The sequence below is a fragment of the Molossus molossus genome, unplaced genomic scaffold (genome assembly GCF_014108415.1).
Source record: "Molossus molossus isolate mMolMol1 unplaced genomic scaffold, mMolMol1.p scaffold_m16_p_13, whole genome shotgun sequence".
Classification (NCBI taxonomy): domain Eukaryota; kingdom Metazoa; phylum Chordata; class Mammalia; order Chiroptera; family Molossidae; genus Molossus; species Molossus molossus.
Genome location: NW_023425348.1, coordinates 31,520,098 through 31,537,727, shown reverse-complemented (window position 1 = coordinate 31,537,727; position 17,630 = coordinate 31,520,098). Strand labels below are relative to the sequence as shown.

General features: G+C 35.0%; 1 protein-coding gene and 1 pseudogene across 3 annotated transcripts in view; both read right to left on the bottom strand.

The window, feature by feature from the left end:
* Positions 1–3,979: 3,979 nt before the first annotated feature.
* The window catches only part of NOX4 (NADPH oxidase 4), a 162,606-nt gene continuing 148,955 nt past the window's right edge, over positions 3,980–17,630 (bottom strand). For 2 of the 3 annotated variants that reach the window (XM_036258166.1, XM_036258167.1), the window contains one exon: positions 3,980–4,877. In XM_036258166.1, the coding sequence (XP_036114059.1) occupies positions 4,757–4,877 (121 nt within the window). In that variant the 3' untranslated portion in view covers positions 3,980–4,756. The remainder of the gene's footprint in view (positions 4,878–17,630) is intronic. The other variant, XM_036258165.1, reaches the window with a different exon arrangement.
* On the bottom strand, positions 8,510–13,378 carry LOC118627713 (annotated as a pseudogene).

The following is a 17,630-nucleotide window of genomic DNA, read 5'->3' as shown; positions in this document are numbered from 1 at the left end:
TTATGTAGTGCTGGTTCTCATCTAAAGGTCGGGTTGTCTCTAGGTCAACCAGCTGCTCATCAAAGCTCTAATTCTCAAAGAAGATTGTAATTCTGATCACAGCTTCTGCAGTAATTCTAGTGGCAAAGAAAACGTGAAAGGCTCTCCAAAAACAAACCAAACACCACATTGTTTTCCATTTCCCCAAATCAGAGTAACAGTTTTGCCACACATTTGAATATCTATTAACGTATGAAAAGGAAAGCAGTATCCTGTCCTGAAGTACTAAATAATCTTTCTTTCTTTGTCTCCCTTTTTTTTTTCTCCTAGTTTTGCTCTCATGAGGCATTTCTTGCCCTTACCAACTCTTAAATTGTAGTTTAACTCTCTGCAATGAGATTACCAGTGATTTTGCTACAATGCAAAATAAAAGAAGAAATCTAGTTGTAGATTTTATAAACAAAAATATAAGATTTTATATAAGCAAAAATTAAAATCTCTATATTCATGTTTAAAAAATTACTGGTCTCTATTCTAAAGCAACATTACTTAACTCTGCTCATTTCAAATCATTCATTCACATGGTCTTTTTCCCCTTCCTTCTTAATGGGCCCTTCTTTGCTAAGGATCAGAAGTCCTCTCTTTGGAAAACTTCATCCAGCTAGCATTGCAACTCTGTCCTTTGAGAATACTGCAGAATGGAATAAAGAAGTTGGGTAATGGAGGGGCGATTTAGACAGAAGGAAACAGTGTGTTCTCATTGTGTGTGGTGGTTGAAGTAAATACAAATCTCATTATGCTGGGTATCCTTTATTTCCTGTCTCACTGGTTACAAAAAGCTGACTTTTTCTCCTGAATAAGAAGCATGGTATGGTCATGGGAATAGAGAACAAGCTGGCCATCTGTTTTAATAACAGTTCCCTGGGTGGTCAGAATGCTGGTAAAGCCGTGACTTTTGTCTATGAATAAACATTTTAAATGACAATATTAGCATTTCCTAGAAACTATATACTATTACACATTTCTAATATAAAGTTCTGTAGAACAAAATATTTTTAGCACCATTGTCATGTTTTAAACCTGATTAAGGAAAATAGATTTTAGTAGGCAAAATATATGACTAATAAATTTAGAATCAGAAGATATATATGGAAGAGTGTGATTTTCTGCTATGAATCTGGATTTTTTTTCCACCTAGCACTAGATTTTACAGGGAGATTCAAACTAATAGTACTAGATGTGTCTTACTAGATGTGCATTTCATGAGGAAGTGGAAAGAGACTTTCAGTAACAGAGATTAGAAAAGCTGAGCTCCAGTTTCAACTCTGACAGTGTATGACTTGAAGCAAGTTACCATCTTCCTTTGGGCCTTAGTTTCCTCAACTGCAAAATAACAGTACCCCTTGAGTGTCGACCCATGCACCAAGAGGTCACCAGTTCAATTCCCAGTCAGGGCACATGCCCGAGTTGTGGGCCAAATCCTCAGCAGGGGGCATGCAGGAGGTGGCCAATCGATGTTCTCTCTCATCGATGTTTCTATTTCTCTCTCCTCCCTTCCTCTCTCTCTAAAATCAATAAAGGAAATAAATAAAAAGATAACAGTACCCCTAACTTCAGCATTTTATGTTTCTATAATATAAATAGATAGAAAAGTGTTCTGATAGCATAAGAAAAGGGAATTGTTTGTCATGAGTAGCAATTGAAAATGTGTTTTTTTGGTGTGTTTAGAAAAATCACTGTTCAGCTGAGTTGACCATCTTTAAGGAAAATAATGCTTTTACCTAAATTTGTTTCTTTTTAATGTAATGAACATCCTTTAGCACCAGCATTATTTATCAATGACAATGGCCCATTTGTGTCTAGCAAGCCTTTTTAACAATACCTTATAAGTTAAATCAATTACCCCTCGTGAATGTTCCAAGTACATGCTGATTGGGAAGGGGGGTATTATACATCATTGGTATATGGAATAAATCAATTCAGACTATGCTTTGTCTACATTGCTTTTATTTCTTTATTTTAAGAACCTGTATTATCACAATCCTAAATGGCATTTAAACTCACGATATGAAAAAGCTATCAATCATTTCATTTTTAACATGAAATAAATAAAAAAAAAAGACTAAGGCCCCAATGTATGTGTGTGGGGTGTGAATATGAATTATTATTATTATTGTTATGTAAAATCACAGCCTTACCTTGCATAAATCAGGAGACCCGAGAAGATTAAAAACTGATGGAAGATTTTATTGGATTCATTGTTTTGGGGGATACAAAGAAATTGCCTTCCCTTTGTCCACAGAGTGAATTATTTAGTATAATATATAAAAATGAATAGTTTCTTCTAAAAAAAATCAAAGAAAAGCAAGATGGAGTTTTTAAAAAAAACCTATAATGATAATAATTTTGTCCAGAGTTTCTTAAACAGGGATCCTGGCTTTTGGAGATTGTGGGCCCCCAAGATTGTAAATTTTGCACATACATCATAATATTTCATTTTAACCATGTCCTCAAAAAGATACGTTACCTAAAAAAGAGTGATTGACTGCTGACCTAGACCAAGTGAGAAACCCTCCTGAGGAGCCACGTGTCCCAGTCGCACCGTCAGCCCTTGACACTGATGCCCCAGACCGCCGACCCCCAAGGTGCTCTCTGCCCTGGAATCGATGACATTCTGCAACTGGCATTATTTGGTGAAGAAACTCTGCTTGCTTTATTTATTGAGAAGGTAAAATAAACATATAGAGATTTCAAAGATACCATTTCAATTTTAACATTTATTGACACTAAAATTACTGTCTTAAGACCTGTGTGGCAAGAGTTGGTTAGAGAGAAAGAATCCCTCAGAACAAAACATAGCTCTCATACAGGCATGATGAAGCCCTGGTTTAATTCCTTCCTATAGAAGCGAAAATCTCCTATGCTAACACAACATTTGGACATTAACTGGAATTTAAAATAGGTAAAAAGGCTCATCTGGAAGAGCAGACCTACTTATTTGGAAAGATTACTCTTCTTTTGAAAAATCTTCCACCTGTTTTACTGAAATTAGGTGTATTAAAATAATCACTTAAATTATGATCAGTAAAGAGTCAGTACTGCACATCAAGCCTGTACTAAATTTTTTACTATTTCTTTCTGTTATGTGTTTTTATGAAAATTATTTTTAATTTAGAAAGTGTTGCCAAGATGTGCTATTCATTAAATAGGTCTTTAGAGCTAAATCTGCAGGAACATTGCACATTTCCCATGTCTTTTTCTGACTCACCTTCCACAGAAGGGAGAAGAAAGGATTCCAAAGAGAGAAAGAAATATCTGTAAGTAATATGTTTATGGGCATTCAATGCTGTGTGGTTTAACATGCTTGATTGCTATTGGTGAATCAAAGCAAAAAAAAAATCACAGTAGCATCTATCAACATATATTGTATCATGCAAAATTTTAACAAAGGCAAGACAAGTTATGCTGTTGATTTCAGCAATGTGCTATATTTTATAGCAACTGATAGATATCTACAAAATAACATCACTAAATTGTAAAAATGTTTTAATTCTTAAGGTATTAAAGTGAATTTTTTCTGTGAGCCAAGAATATAATGGCCAGGGAACAGGAACTGATAGGATTACACAGAGTAATACCAACAATAACTTTAAACTCAATAATTCCCTTTTAAGATCCAGAATAACAGATGGTGTAGCACTAATATGCTTGATTCTGAACTTAAATTTGAATAACAAATGAAGTATTTTATCCTGTGTAGGAAATAATTATAGGTTTCCTGTTAGACACTTTCAATGTCTCCAACATAACCAATGTGTGGCAAAAGAGAGATCTTATGTTTATCTCAGTGACCACTGACAGACAGGATGCCCTTTGGTCTCAAAGTGCAAATTAAACAAAGTACCTTAAGAAGCTAAAAAATAAGACAAACTATGTTGGGGAAAAAGGTAAATAAAAATAAGAGATCACAAAGCTGAAAAGAAAAACAACCTATTAGTCCATATATCCCTTTATAATTTATAGTAATAACATCTCCTTGTTACTATGAAATAGTAATTAATGAAATAAATTGAGGGTAAAAACAACTGATTAAATAATTGTGCCTAATGCATGGCAAGGGAGGGAAGGTTTTCCTAGAGAGAGAAAAAAGAAAGAAATATATAAAAATAGATACTATATCAACATCTATAACAGATTCATTCAGCATAAAGTCTAAAGACATCAAGGGGAGGTATTAGCATCAGTAGTGAGGAAGATCAGATACTGACACAAAGTACCCGTATCAATAGAGAATCTTGTGCTGTATCTTCAAACATCAAATATATTTGCCTGGGGCTTTTCTCAATCAAAACTACTGTTATTCTTATGTAGAATATGTAATCTGTGTTTCAATGAATTTTTAATTTTGTTCAATCTTGCATTTGCTCACCCAAAAACAATTTAAAGAGGACCAAGGCTATCAGCCTCACAATGAGCATGTGTAGCTCCTCACTAGGGAGTTCTTGAATCTGCCATAAAAATCAACAGTGCGGATCTAATAGTTTTAATTCTAGCATTGAAAAGTGAATCATCACATCAAATATTCTTTAGGGCCTCTTTGGTTTCCAGATTAAACATGTGCTGTGACCTGTCGCCATGCCTCATTCTCTGCATTTCCATTTAAAACAATCATAAATAAGAAAGCCCTGATACTCTTTGGCATGACAGAGGTGTTTGAATTTCAAAGTGTTAGAAATTGCACTCCTTCCTTCTTTAGAATCCTGGTCTATCGCAGTTTTCAGCTGAAAGATTCTTTATTGTATTCAAATCTTGTCCCATATGAGTTGTTTTGGTTACTCAGTTTATGAAGAGTCTTAGAAATTGAACTGGGTCCACAGCAAAACACACCAACTGTTTTCCTGGGGAGGGAGAGGAAAATAATAGAAAATTGGTTGGAAAATGTCGCAGAATGTGACCAGAAGTATGCTTTGTGAGCATGTACAAGATATTAACAATGTTAATTTCTTGCTGCGTGGCCTACTACAATTGTCCAGTTATTTCCAAATGTAAATGAGTAACCAGATGCTATTTTATTTACCTAATGCTTTTCATACTAGAGTTCAGGATAATTCAGAGAATGTACCTATGAGCACATATTTCCTTACTATCGAACCGAGAGTGAGCAGTTGGCCTTTTCACTACTTGTCACTGGTGAGGACAGAAACGAAACCAAGAGCCTCAGTTGAAAGATGTTCATCCACACTAGATCAGTTTTATATACAGTTTCCCTAAAGAGTCCATGAATTTGCATGGGCAGTGATGAATAGGAGAAAAAAAAGAGAAGTCATTACCTATTTGAAAGGATAATTTTAAGTGACTAATTTATATCCACATCGAAATAAAAAGCATATCAATCTGGATACATTTTCTTTTTCATTTATGCACTGAAATAATTGTAGTAAATGCCAAGAAGGTTTTCTTATTCGCTAATATAAAATTTTAATAGATAAATTATACATATTCCTAACGAACAGACTAAATAAGTCCCAGAAAATGACAAATATTTCTTAATAATCTTCCTCAATACTATTTGTTGACTTGCTGGAATTCTTTCTAGAATATGATTAACAACTCATATATCTTAGACAAATGCCATATGTCCTCATTGTCTGAAAATAATTGGTGCTGGGAAAAAAAAAGACAGTGAATGTATTTAAATGGGTATAAAGGTGTGTAACATATACTGAAAAATAGTTTTACTAAAACTTTTTTTTCTTTAATCCTCACCCAAGGACATTTTTGCATTCATCTTCAGATAGAGCAGGAGGGAGAGAGTGGGGAAGAGAGAGAGACATCGATGTGAGAGACATATCAAGTGGTTGCCACCCACACAACCCCAATTGGGGCCAGGGACAAACTGCAACCAAGGTATGTGCCCTTATCGGGAACCAAACCCAGGACTCTCTGGTCTGTATGCTGATGCTCTAACTGCTGAGCCACACCGGTCATGGCTATTAAAACTTTTCATCTTGAAAAATAAATCAAAGAACTATGAAAATAAAACTTTTACTTGCAGTCATGATTGAGTAATGGCAACTAGATTTACCCTCTGGCATTAAATACCTAGAAAAAATGATATGTAAAACAAGTATTTTCAGATATACACAACAGGCAGAAGAGAACAGTAACCCCTAAAAAAGGGAAAAATAACAAGGAAAGTCAGCAACTGTCTCTCTGCCTATTGCCTGGAGGCAAGCTGCTGGCTGCAGCACTGATTAGTGGTCTCAATGAGTTCAGGAGACAAGGAATAACATTTGTGAAGGCCAAAGTAGATAGAATTTAGAGAAGAATATGGAAGGCAAAAGATATCTGCAGAAAGAAGCTCTGGAGATCTATAGAGGTATATCCTTAAGCCTTGGGCTGAGTACTGATTTGCTGATGTGTGAGAAAAAAAAATGACATGCATCTCAATAAAGATCTATCAGGGAGTAGTATGTCAAACACAATCCAGAGTTTACACAAGCTTGAAATAGTTTATATTCCCACAAGCCAGAATGGAACAATTTATACATAATACCTGGGCAATAGGTTGTATTCTAGAAAGGTACGACTATATTTGCAAAAGGTAGACAGGATGCTGGTAAAATCAGCCTTAGATTGCAGGCTGCTCTAGAGCAATACTAACAAAACTTAAAAGCAAGCCTTGAAAAACTCAAACTAAACCTAAGTAACAAAACATGCCAGAAACAAACCCAACAATATTGAAAAGAATAGATCAAAATTTAGCATGTTACATCTAAACTTTATAGTATAGAGTGTTCAATCAAAAATTACCAGAAATGTACAGAGAAGAAATTATGAACTATGACTAGGAGTGTTAGGGGCTGTATTGTGTCCCATCCCAATTCATACGTTAAATCTCTAACCCCCAGTACCTCAGAATATAGCTATATTTGGAGACAGGACCTTTATACATATGATCAAGTTAAAATGAGGATGTTAGAGTGGACCCTATTCTAATCTGACTAGTGTCTTTATAAGAAGAGGAAAAAATACACACACACACACACACACACACACACACACACACCCCAAGAGACAAGAGAGAGGCACACACACAGAAAAAAAGTCCACGTGAAGAGGCAATAAGAGGGTGATCATCTGTAAGCCAAGAAGGGACGCCTCAGAGGAAATAAACTCTGATGACATTTTGATCTTAGATTCCCAGCCTCCAGAACTATGAGAAGATTAATTTCTACTATTTAATCCCTCAGTCTGTGGGATATTGTTATGGAAACCCTGAAAAACTAATACAAAGAGAAAGATCAGTCAACAGAAAAAGGCTCAGAATGACAGAAATGATGTGTTATAACTCAGTGCCATTGACCTAAACTCCCAGAGGCCTTCACGACAACCAAAGGGGTTGTCAGTTTACTCTTTTACTGAAGAACATTCTTCACTAACTAATCCCTAAGTAATCGCTAACCCTGGGGTAATAACTAACCCTTGAGTAATCCTGGGCGGCACCAGCGATAATCTATTGAAAACATCTTGACCTTTGAGATGTCTGGGAAACTGAGTAACAGGTAATTAACTAACTGCTAAATTCTGCTTCTGTAACATGCTTGCTTACACGTAGCAACCCCCTTACAAAATCCTATAAAAAGGAGCCATTTTAGCTCTCCAGGGCTGCAGTTACTCCTGTGTGGGACATACTGCAGGTGCCTGCGGACTTAGCTCAATAAACTCCTTTTATTAAACCCCATCTCGGCGTCTGAGTTTGGTCGATCTCCTGGGTTACAACAGATGGAATTATCAGACATGGTCATTGAAACAATGATGAGAAACAGTCTTCATATATTCAAAGATAAGCATCAACATGAAGAGAAGTAGAAGATTTTTAAAGGCCTAAATGAAAATTGCAACAATTAAATGCAATATTTAAAATGATAAATATACTGTGGGTTAACAGAAGAATAGGCACTGAAGAAAACGTATATAAATGTGAAGACAGCATTAGAATCAATCAAAGTAGAAGGACACAGAGAAAAAATATTAAACAAAAAACAATAAAATGAAACAAAACAAAACAGCCTCAGTCACTTATGGGACAATATCAACTAGTCTAAAATATATGTACCTGTAGTCCCAACAAAGACAGAGACAGAAGGAAAAAGAAAAAAAGCATTTAAAAAAATGACAAAATTTTCCCCAAATTTGATAAAAACAAACACATAGATCCAATAATTGAATGGACCCCAAGGAGAATACAAAGAACAGTGATATCTTCAAAGTGCTGAAAGATAAAAGAAAATGTAACTTATTCTATAACAAGCAAATTCTCTTTTTAAGAAGTTAAATTTGAAGATGTTTATTGCATTCTATTTTTTGTGGGGAAAAATAACATACATTTATTTAACACAACCTTGTGGAGTATATAGAGTTAGGCTGGGAAATAAGGCATCCTCCTCGTTCACGTCTGAGGACTGACTCATAAGCTGCTCCACTGTAGCTCTATCCTGCACTCGTTGGGTACCACACTTAACATTTATTAATATTCTCCTTTCAGTGGGAGCAGCCATTCACCATTTTCTTTCAGTTCCTTGACAAGGCCCAGCCCTTCAGCAAGCTCCCCTTTCACGTACGCTGGCCAACTGGAGTACATTTTCAATCCTTGCAGAAGGTCTTCATCCTCCAATATATCAACTGTTTCATTTTCAACACCAGTACCATGTAGTATTTCTAGAATTTTCTGAATCCACATTTAGCTTCCTGTTTGTTTCCTCTCACAGAGCATCACAGAAGCTTTATGTGTCAGTACTTTGAGCCTTTTCTCTACTTTGGAACTTTGGGGGAAATTGTATCTAGTCCTTCAGATGCTTCCAGCTCCTGAACTAGGTCAAGTTCCCCCCATGAACTTGCCAGAAACATAGAGCTGGGTAGAGGTGGGCCAATTGAAATAGATTTTGAGGCCTTGAACTTTTTCATCTGAGAAGATATCAAAACTGCTAAATTAAATATAATGTTTGCTGAGAATTTCCACTGTCTGCTTGTGGAAACCACAGTGCAGCTCCCCTGGGTCCCATTCATAAACATCATGCTGGGGGCACCACGAGTTAACTTCTCTAGGTGGAGGTGGAGGTCTTCTTTGGATGCTCATTACTACTGGGTTGGAGGGAGCCCACGGATGCATGGTGCTAATCTTTTTTGGTTAACTCTGGGGCATGTGTACCATCTAATTGGTAAATTTTTGAGCATTCTTGAAAAACAGGTGGGAACAGAACTAAGTTCATATTTTTTAGATACTTCAGGAAGAGCTTCAGCTAACAACATCCCAAATGAAACTTGGGGATGTTATTAGACTAAGTCTGCCATCACATTGTTCATTTGATCACATTGTGGAGCCCACAGTGTCCAAAAATAGTCCACAGGGGGCACTGGGCTCTGAGGCACAGCAGCTCCTCAAACTGCCGGGCTGAGACTGCCTCCACTGCTGTCGCGTGGCTTCAGCCACCCCGGCCCCCACAGCGCTGCTGCCAGAAAGCTATATACCAACCACATTCCACATCAAACAAAATAACTTTCAAAAGTGAAAATGTAATAGAAACTTTTCAAACAAAATGTGAGAGAATTCACTGCTAGCAAACAGGCCCAGTAAGGTATATTAAAGGAAATTCTTCAGGAAGGAGAATAAAATCAGAGGAAATTCTGAATCTACCCTCCCCTCCAAAAAAATTAAGAGGACCAAAATGGTGAATCTGTGACTAAATGTAATATATATTTTGTCTAATTTTTTCTCTCTTTAATATATGATTGATGTTTAAAACAAAAGCAATAACAAGATATTATAACATTTACAGTATATTTGGAAATAAGATGAATGAGAACAAAAGCCAAAAAGATGCAGATGTAATGTAAATACCTAAGGTGGTATAACATTATCTGAAGTATACTGTGATGAGCTAATGATGTGCGCTGCAAACCTAAAATGTTTGTCCAACTTCAGCTTTATCAGAATCACCTGAGAAACCTTACAGACCAAGCTAGCTGAGCCGCATCCCTAGAGCTTTTGATTCAGCAGATCTTGGATAGGGCTCAAGAATCTGTGTTTCTAAGAATTCCCAGGTGATATTGATCCAAGGAATGCAGTTTGGAAAACAATGCCTTAGAGAAATCACTAAAAGCAAATGAACAGAGAGGTATGGCTAACATGCCAACATAGGAGAAAAAAATAGAATCGTAAAAAATACTCATTCCAAAAGAAGGTAAAGGAAAGAAAGAATAGCTGACATAAATAGAAAGTAACGGTAAATTGCTGGATTTAAACCCAACCAGAGTCAAAATACTCAATGAGGAAAAAGTAGTCTCTCCAATAAATGGTGTTGGGAAAAGTGAATATTTATATGCAGAACAATGAAACTGGACCCCATCTTAAACAACTCACAAAATTAACCTGAGAAGAATTCAAGACATACATGTAAGACATGAAACCATCAAACTGATAGAAGAAAATCTATGGAAATGATTTCATGGATGTGACACCAAAAGTACAAACAACAAAAGCAAGTATGAACAAGTGAGACTACATCAAATTAAAAACTACTACACAACAAAAGAAATGATCAACACAATGAAAAGGTGACCTATGAAATGGGAGACAGTATTTGCAAATTACATATCTGATAAGGGGTTAATATCCACAATACATAAAAAAAATCATACAACTCAATTGCAAAAAAAAAATCTAATTAAAAATAGTCAAGGAACCTGAATAGACATTTTTCCAATAAAGAGATTCAAATGGCCAACAGGTACATGGAAAAGTGCTCAGCATCACCAAACATCGGGAAAATGAAAATCAAAATGACAATGAGGAGATATTACCTCACACCTGTTAGAATGGCTACCATCAAAAAGATAAGAGATAAGTGTTGGAAAGAGTGTGGAGAAAAGGAAACCCTCACGCGCTGTTAGTGGAAATGTAAATTGATACAGCTACTATGGAAAACAGTATGGAGGTTCCTCAAAAAATTAAAAATAAAACAACCTTATAATCCAGCTAGTCTAGTCCTGGGAATATATCCAAAGGAAATATGAAAATGCTAACTCAAGATGGTATCTGCACCCCCACGTCCTTAATAGACAAGACATGTAAACAACCTAGGTGTACATACACACACACACACACACACACACACACACACATTATTCAGCCAAAACCTGAGGAAATCTTACCATTTAGACAACATAGATAGACCATAAGGGCAATATGCTAAGTGAAATAAGTCAGGCAAAGAAAGACAAAAATGGAATAATCTCATTTATATGTGGAATCTAACCCTCCTCAAATCCCCACTAAATTCATAGAAAAAAAGATCAGATTTGTGGTTATCAGAGGTGGAGTGGCTGTAGAGGAAGAAGATTGGAGGATGGTGGTCTAAAGGTACAAGCTTCCAGTTGTGTGATAAGTAAGTACCAGGATATAATATACTACATGATAAGCATAGTTAACACTGCTGTATAATGTATAAGAAAGTTGTTTAGAGAGCAGATCCTTAGAGTTCTCATCACAAGAACAAAAATATTTTCCTTTTCCTTTTATGGTGTCTGTGAGATGATGAATGTTAATGAAACCTTTTGTGGCAATCATTTTACAATATATGTAAGTCAAACCATCAAGCTATACATTTAACCTATACAGTGAAGTGTGTTAAATATTTCTCAATGGAACTGAAAAAATCTTAAAAGAGAAAGAAAAACAACAATTTGTAAAAACAACACAAATAAAAAAGATGAGGTAAGTGCTGCCTAGGATGTGGAGAAAGGGAGCCCGTCTACACTATTGGTAGAAATGTAAATTGTTACAGCTTTTAGGGAAAACAGTATGGGTGTTCCTCAAAAAGTTAAAAATAGAGCTATGATATTATCCAGCAATCCCTTTCCCGGGTATTAACAAAAAAGAAATGAAATCACTATCTTGAATAGATATCTGCACCCCCATTTTCACGGCAGCATTATTTACAATAGCCAAGACATGGAAACAAATCTCGGTGTCCACTGATGAATGAAGAGATTAAAAATAAGATGTGATATGTATCTATATAGAAATATACACACATATTGAAATACTATTCAGCCATAAAAAAGAAAGAAATCCTGCCATTTGCAACATGTATGGACCTTGAGAACACTATTCTAAGTGAAATACATCAGACAGAGAAAGACAAATACTGCATGATCTCATTTATATATGGAATCTTAAAAAAACAAACAATCTCAGAAACAGAGAGCAGATTAGTAGTTGCCAGGAGCAGGTTGGGGAGGTAAGAAATGGGGTAAGATTGACAGAGTCACAACCTTTGTGTTATAGTTGGAGTGAGTTCTAGCGATATACAATGTGTGACTACAGTTAACAGTTAACAATACTCTATTGCAGAGACTTAAACTTTTTTCATCTCATGGCACACATAAACTAATTACTAATATTCTGTGGCACACCAAAAAATATACTTTTTGTCAATGTGACAAAAAAAAAAAACTGGTATAATTTTGATTCATTAACACCGGATGGTTTTTGTGTTGGCTTTGTTATTTTTTCATTTGACATTTGAAGGGAAAAGAGGTCAGTGCCTCTGACTAAACAGTCAGGTTTTACAGCTTGTATGGCACACTGGTTGAAAATTGCTTCTCTGTTGTATATTTGAAAGTTGCTAAGAGAATTTTTAAAAAAGAAACAGGCTAAAAATTGTCACATGTGGTAAGCCCCACATCAGCAAACTAAGACTTAATTGCAGTTTTAGTCTAAACCAGGAATGTGATCTTTTTTTTTTCTTTATTGTTTAGAGAAAGAGAAAAGGAGAGGGAGAGAGAGAGAGAAACATCAATGAGAGAGAACATCAATTGGCTGCCTCCTGCATGTCCCCCACTGGGAATTTTGCCCACAACGTGGGCATGTGTCCTGACCAAGAATCAAATCTGCAACCTCTTGGTGCATAGGTCGATGCTCAACCACTGAGCTACACCAACTAGACCAGGAATGTAACCTTTAACCTTTAATCTGAAATGACCTGGTCAGCATCAGTGAGGTAATCTGCCTATCAGACAGTTGACCTTCCCCAAAGAAAAGTGACCTTGCCTGAAAAAATCCACTCTGTGCTAGAAATTTCTTTTACTGTCCCTTTTTGCCTATAAAAGACTTCCATTTTGTACTGTTTCTTGGATCCCCTTTCTATTTGCTAGATAGGATGTTGCCCAATTCATTAATCATTGAGTGAAGCCAATTAGATCCTCAAATTTATTCAGTTGAATTTTGTTTCTTAACAGATTAGGTCTTAAATGTTCTCACTACAAAATTAAAGAAATATATACTGTAATTATGTGAGGTGATAAATGCATTAACTAATCTTACTATGGTAGTCATTTTGCAATATATACATATATAAAATCATTACATTGTGCACATTAAATTTATGTAATTTTATGTCAATTATATATCAATAAAGCTGGGTAAATAACCAACAATATTCATATTACATGTAATAATAAAATGTAATATATTTTGTAATGAATAATATATAATAATAAAATATAATAAGATGCAATTTAAATAGTTTCAGCATTACAGCCCTGGCCAATGGCTCACTTGGTTGGAACATGATCCCATAGAGCATCAGCCCATGGACCAAAGAGTCATGGGTTCGATTCCTGCTTAAGGGCATGTACCTTGGTTGTGAATTCAATCCCTGCCCTGGTCGGGGTTGTGCAGGAGGCAACCAATTGATGTGTCTCTCTTACATTGATGTTCTTCTCTCTCTATCTCTCTCCTCTTTCTCCCTGTATGTCTCTCCCTCTAACCAAAAAAAGTATCCTTGGGTGAGGATTAAAAAACAAAAATTATAGATACAGACACAGACAACTGTATGGTGGTTAACAGGGAAATGTGGGGTGAAGGGTATAAAGAATAAAGGGGGTCAAATATAGGGTGATGGAAAAAGATTTTTGAGTTTGGGTGGTAAACACACAATACAATAGACAAATGCTATATTATAGAATTGTATCCTTTAAACCTATATAATATTATTGCCAATAAATAAATTTAATAAAATAATTAAAAGGCATTTGTAAAATCCTGATAGTTGGAGCTTCAGCAACTTGTGCCTAAATAACTAATGGACCAAAGAATAAATCACATGGGAAATTAAAATATATTTTGGGATGCCCACTTTCACCACTCTTATTTAGCATAGTCTTAACCACAGCAATTATACAAGAAGAAAAAATAAAAGGGATCCAAATTGGAAAGGAGGAAGTGAAACTGTCATTATTTGAAGATGACATGATATTGTACACAGAAAACCCTAAAGATTCCATCAAGAATATACTAGATTTAATAAATGAATTTGGCAAAGTAGCAGGATACAAAATTAACATCCAGAAATCAATGGAATTCTTATACACCAAAAATGAACACTCAGAAAGGAAAACTAAAAAATTAATCTCATTTACTATTAAAACAAAACAAAAAATAAAATGCCTAGAAATAAACTTAACCAAGGAGGTAAAAGATCTGTTCTCAGAAAACTACAGGACATTGGAAAAAGAAATAGAGGAAGACATAAAAAAGTGTAAACATATACCATGCTCAAGGACTGGAAAAATCAACATCATTAAAATGTCCATACTATCCAAAGCAATCTGAAGATTCAATGCAATCCCTATTAAAGTATCAACAGCATATTTCACAGATCTAGAACAAATACTCCAAAAGTTTATATGAAATAAATAAATTTAAAAAAAACACAAATAGCCATAGCAATCTTAAAAAAGAACAAATGGAAGGACTCACACTACCAGATATCAAGTTATACTACAAAGTTATTGTAATCAAAACAGCCTGATACTGGCACAAGAACTTGCATTTAGATCAATGGAACAGAACAGAGAACCCAGAAATTGACCTAAAACAGTATGCACAATTAATATTCTACAAAGGAAGCAAGAGCATACAATGGGGAAAAGACAGGCTCTTCAGTAAATAGTGATAGGAAATCTGAACAGCTACATGCAAAAAACTGAAACTAGACCATCAACTTACACCAAGAATAAACTCAAAATAGATAAAAAGCTTAAATGTAACTTGTGAAACCATAAAAAAACAGAAACAACAAACCCTTAAACAACAAGCGCTGGTGAGGATGTGGACAAAGAGTACTATAGTACGCTGCTGGTGGGAATGCAGACTGGTGCAACCACTATAAAAAATAATTTGGTGCTTCCTCAAAAAATTAAAAATAGAATTGCTATTTGACCCAGTGATTCCACTTCTAGAAATACATCCTAAGAAGCCCGAAACTCCAATCAGAAAGAATATACGCACCCTATGTTCATAAAAACACTATTTACAATAGCTAAGATCTGAAAACAACCCAAGTGTCCATCAATAGATGAGTGGATAAAAAGCTGTGGTACATTTTCACAATGGAATACTATGCAGGTGTAAGAAAGAAAGATCTCTTATCCTTTGACATGACTTGGAGGGACCTGGACAGTATTATGCTGAGTGAAATAAGCCAGTCAGAGAAAGACAATTACCACATGATCTCACTTATTTTTGGAACATCCTGAACAAAATACTCTGTCGACCAAAACAGATCCAGTGCCATGGAAGTCAGGAACAAACTAACAAACCTCAGAGGGAAGGGGCATGGGAGGGGGAGAAAAGATAAACCAAAGAACTTATATGCACAACCAATGAATACAGACATTAGGATGGGGAAAGCAGGAGGGGGGTGGGAGCAGGGATGAGGGGACAATGTGTAAATGAGTAGGACATCTGTAATATTTTCAACAATAAAAAATAAATTAAAAAAAAATATATTGAATTGTATGAAAAGTGAAAACATGCTTTGGCTGGTGTTCTCAGTGGTTAGAGCATCAACCTGTGCACAGAAGGGTTTCAGGTTCTATTCATGGATCCTATTGGGATGCATGCAGGAGGCAACCAATCAATGTGTCTGACATCGATATTTCTCTCTCTCCCCACCCCATCCATTCTCTCTAAAAATCAATGGAAAGAATATCCTGGTGTGAGGATTAACAACAACAAAAAAGGTAAAAACAAATAAAAAATTGTAGGATGTAGCTAAAATGGTGGGAAATTTATAGTATTTATAGTATTAAACATTTTTATTAGAAAGAAAAATGGGTCTGAAATCAATAACCTACGTAAGGTTCCACCTTAAGAAACCAGCAAAAGAAGAGCTAATTACACCCAAAGTGAGAAGAAAGAAAATAATAGAGCTGTATAAAAATAAGTTCTCATATACTTAATAAAATTTATATTGCTATTAAAACCAGATCTAGACACAATGGATTACTTAAATGAATAAAATTATACTATTGAGTGTATACCACCTAAACAAACAAACAAAACAAATAAATAACCATAATGTGGTTTTCATCCAAATTTTAAAAAAAATGAGTCATTTTGTCTGTTTGTATACATTTTCGGTCAACACTGCACTATGACAAGAGACCATTATTTTTTTCTTGTCTTTCATAAGACAATTACAGAGTAAGGTTTTCAAATTTTTCAGATTTTCTATAGACTTCTCGTAAATACTTTAAAATAAAATTATTTTTAAAGTATACATATATCATCTCTTTTTTTTAACATTTTATTTTTCAATTGTTAGCTAGTTTAGGAGATCTGTGAGTAATTTAAGGAGTTCTCCAATGTCACATTCACTAACTGAATTAAATCCTACCACCTTTTAAAGATCTGCAATTTATTTCTGCAATCATTTACACTAAATTCACATTAGGTTGCTACAATTCAACAATTATCTAAAGCGTTATCCACAAAATCTTTGTTGAGTGGGTAGAAACAGATGTAGAAGCTAAGTAGAGAATGTTTGGGAGCAAATAGAACTAGTTTAATAAATGTTCAATATATTTGTGCATATTTTCCTATTATACCAATACAAGTTTAAAGATGGTTAAAAGAAACCATCATGTTCACTATATATGTTGCAGAAAAATGTTAACTGTATTATGCAAAAAGTTTCAACAACTAATTTGAAACTGTAGATTTGTAAGTGTGGGATCTCATATAACGACACTTTTTTATCCTTAGAGATTACTCAATCCTTGTATTACAGACCCAGAGGTTTGAGGGTGACTTGACCCACAGACATGGAGAAAATAGGAGAGACCAAACTATCCTTAATTGGTAATGTTTTTTAAAACATCATGAGGCAGCAAAATATAAATATGGTCTCAGACATTTCACCCAATCCCAGAGTAGTAATCCTCTGCCCCAAAAGTTCAAGCAAAGTCAGTTATTTCTCCTTTTGCATAATGCATAAAGCATAAATTTAACTTTTTTGATATACATTTTTATTATAACTAATAGGAAACTGGATTTTGGTTAGATGCAACAAATACTTTTCTGACAGGTTGTTAAATATTGAATGGCTTATAAAGAATATGTAGAATACCTTTTTATGTTTTTAAAAAATTAGTTGTTGGAATTTTTTGCATAATACAGTTAACATTTTTCTGCAACATATATAGTGAACATGATGGTTTCTTTTAACACCACACTGTCCCCAAGAGGAACATGGTAAAATAAGATTGCAACTTTTTTCAATTTGGGACATGTTTTCAATAAA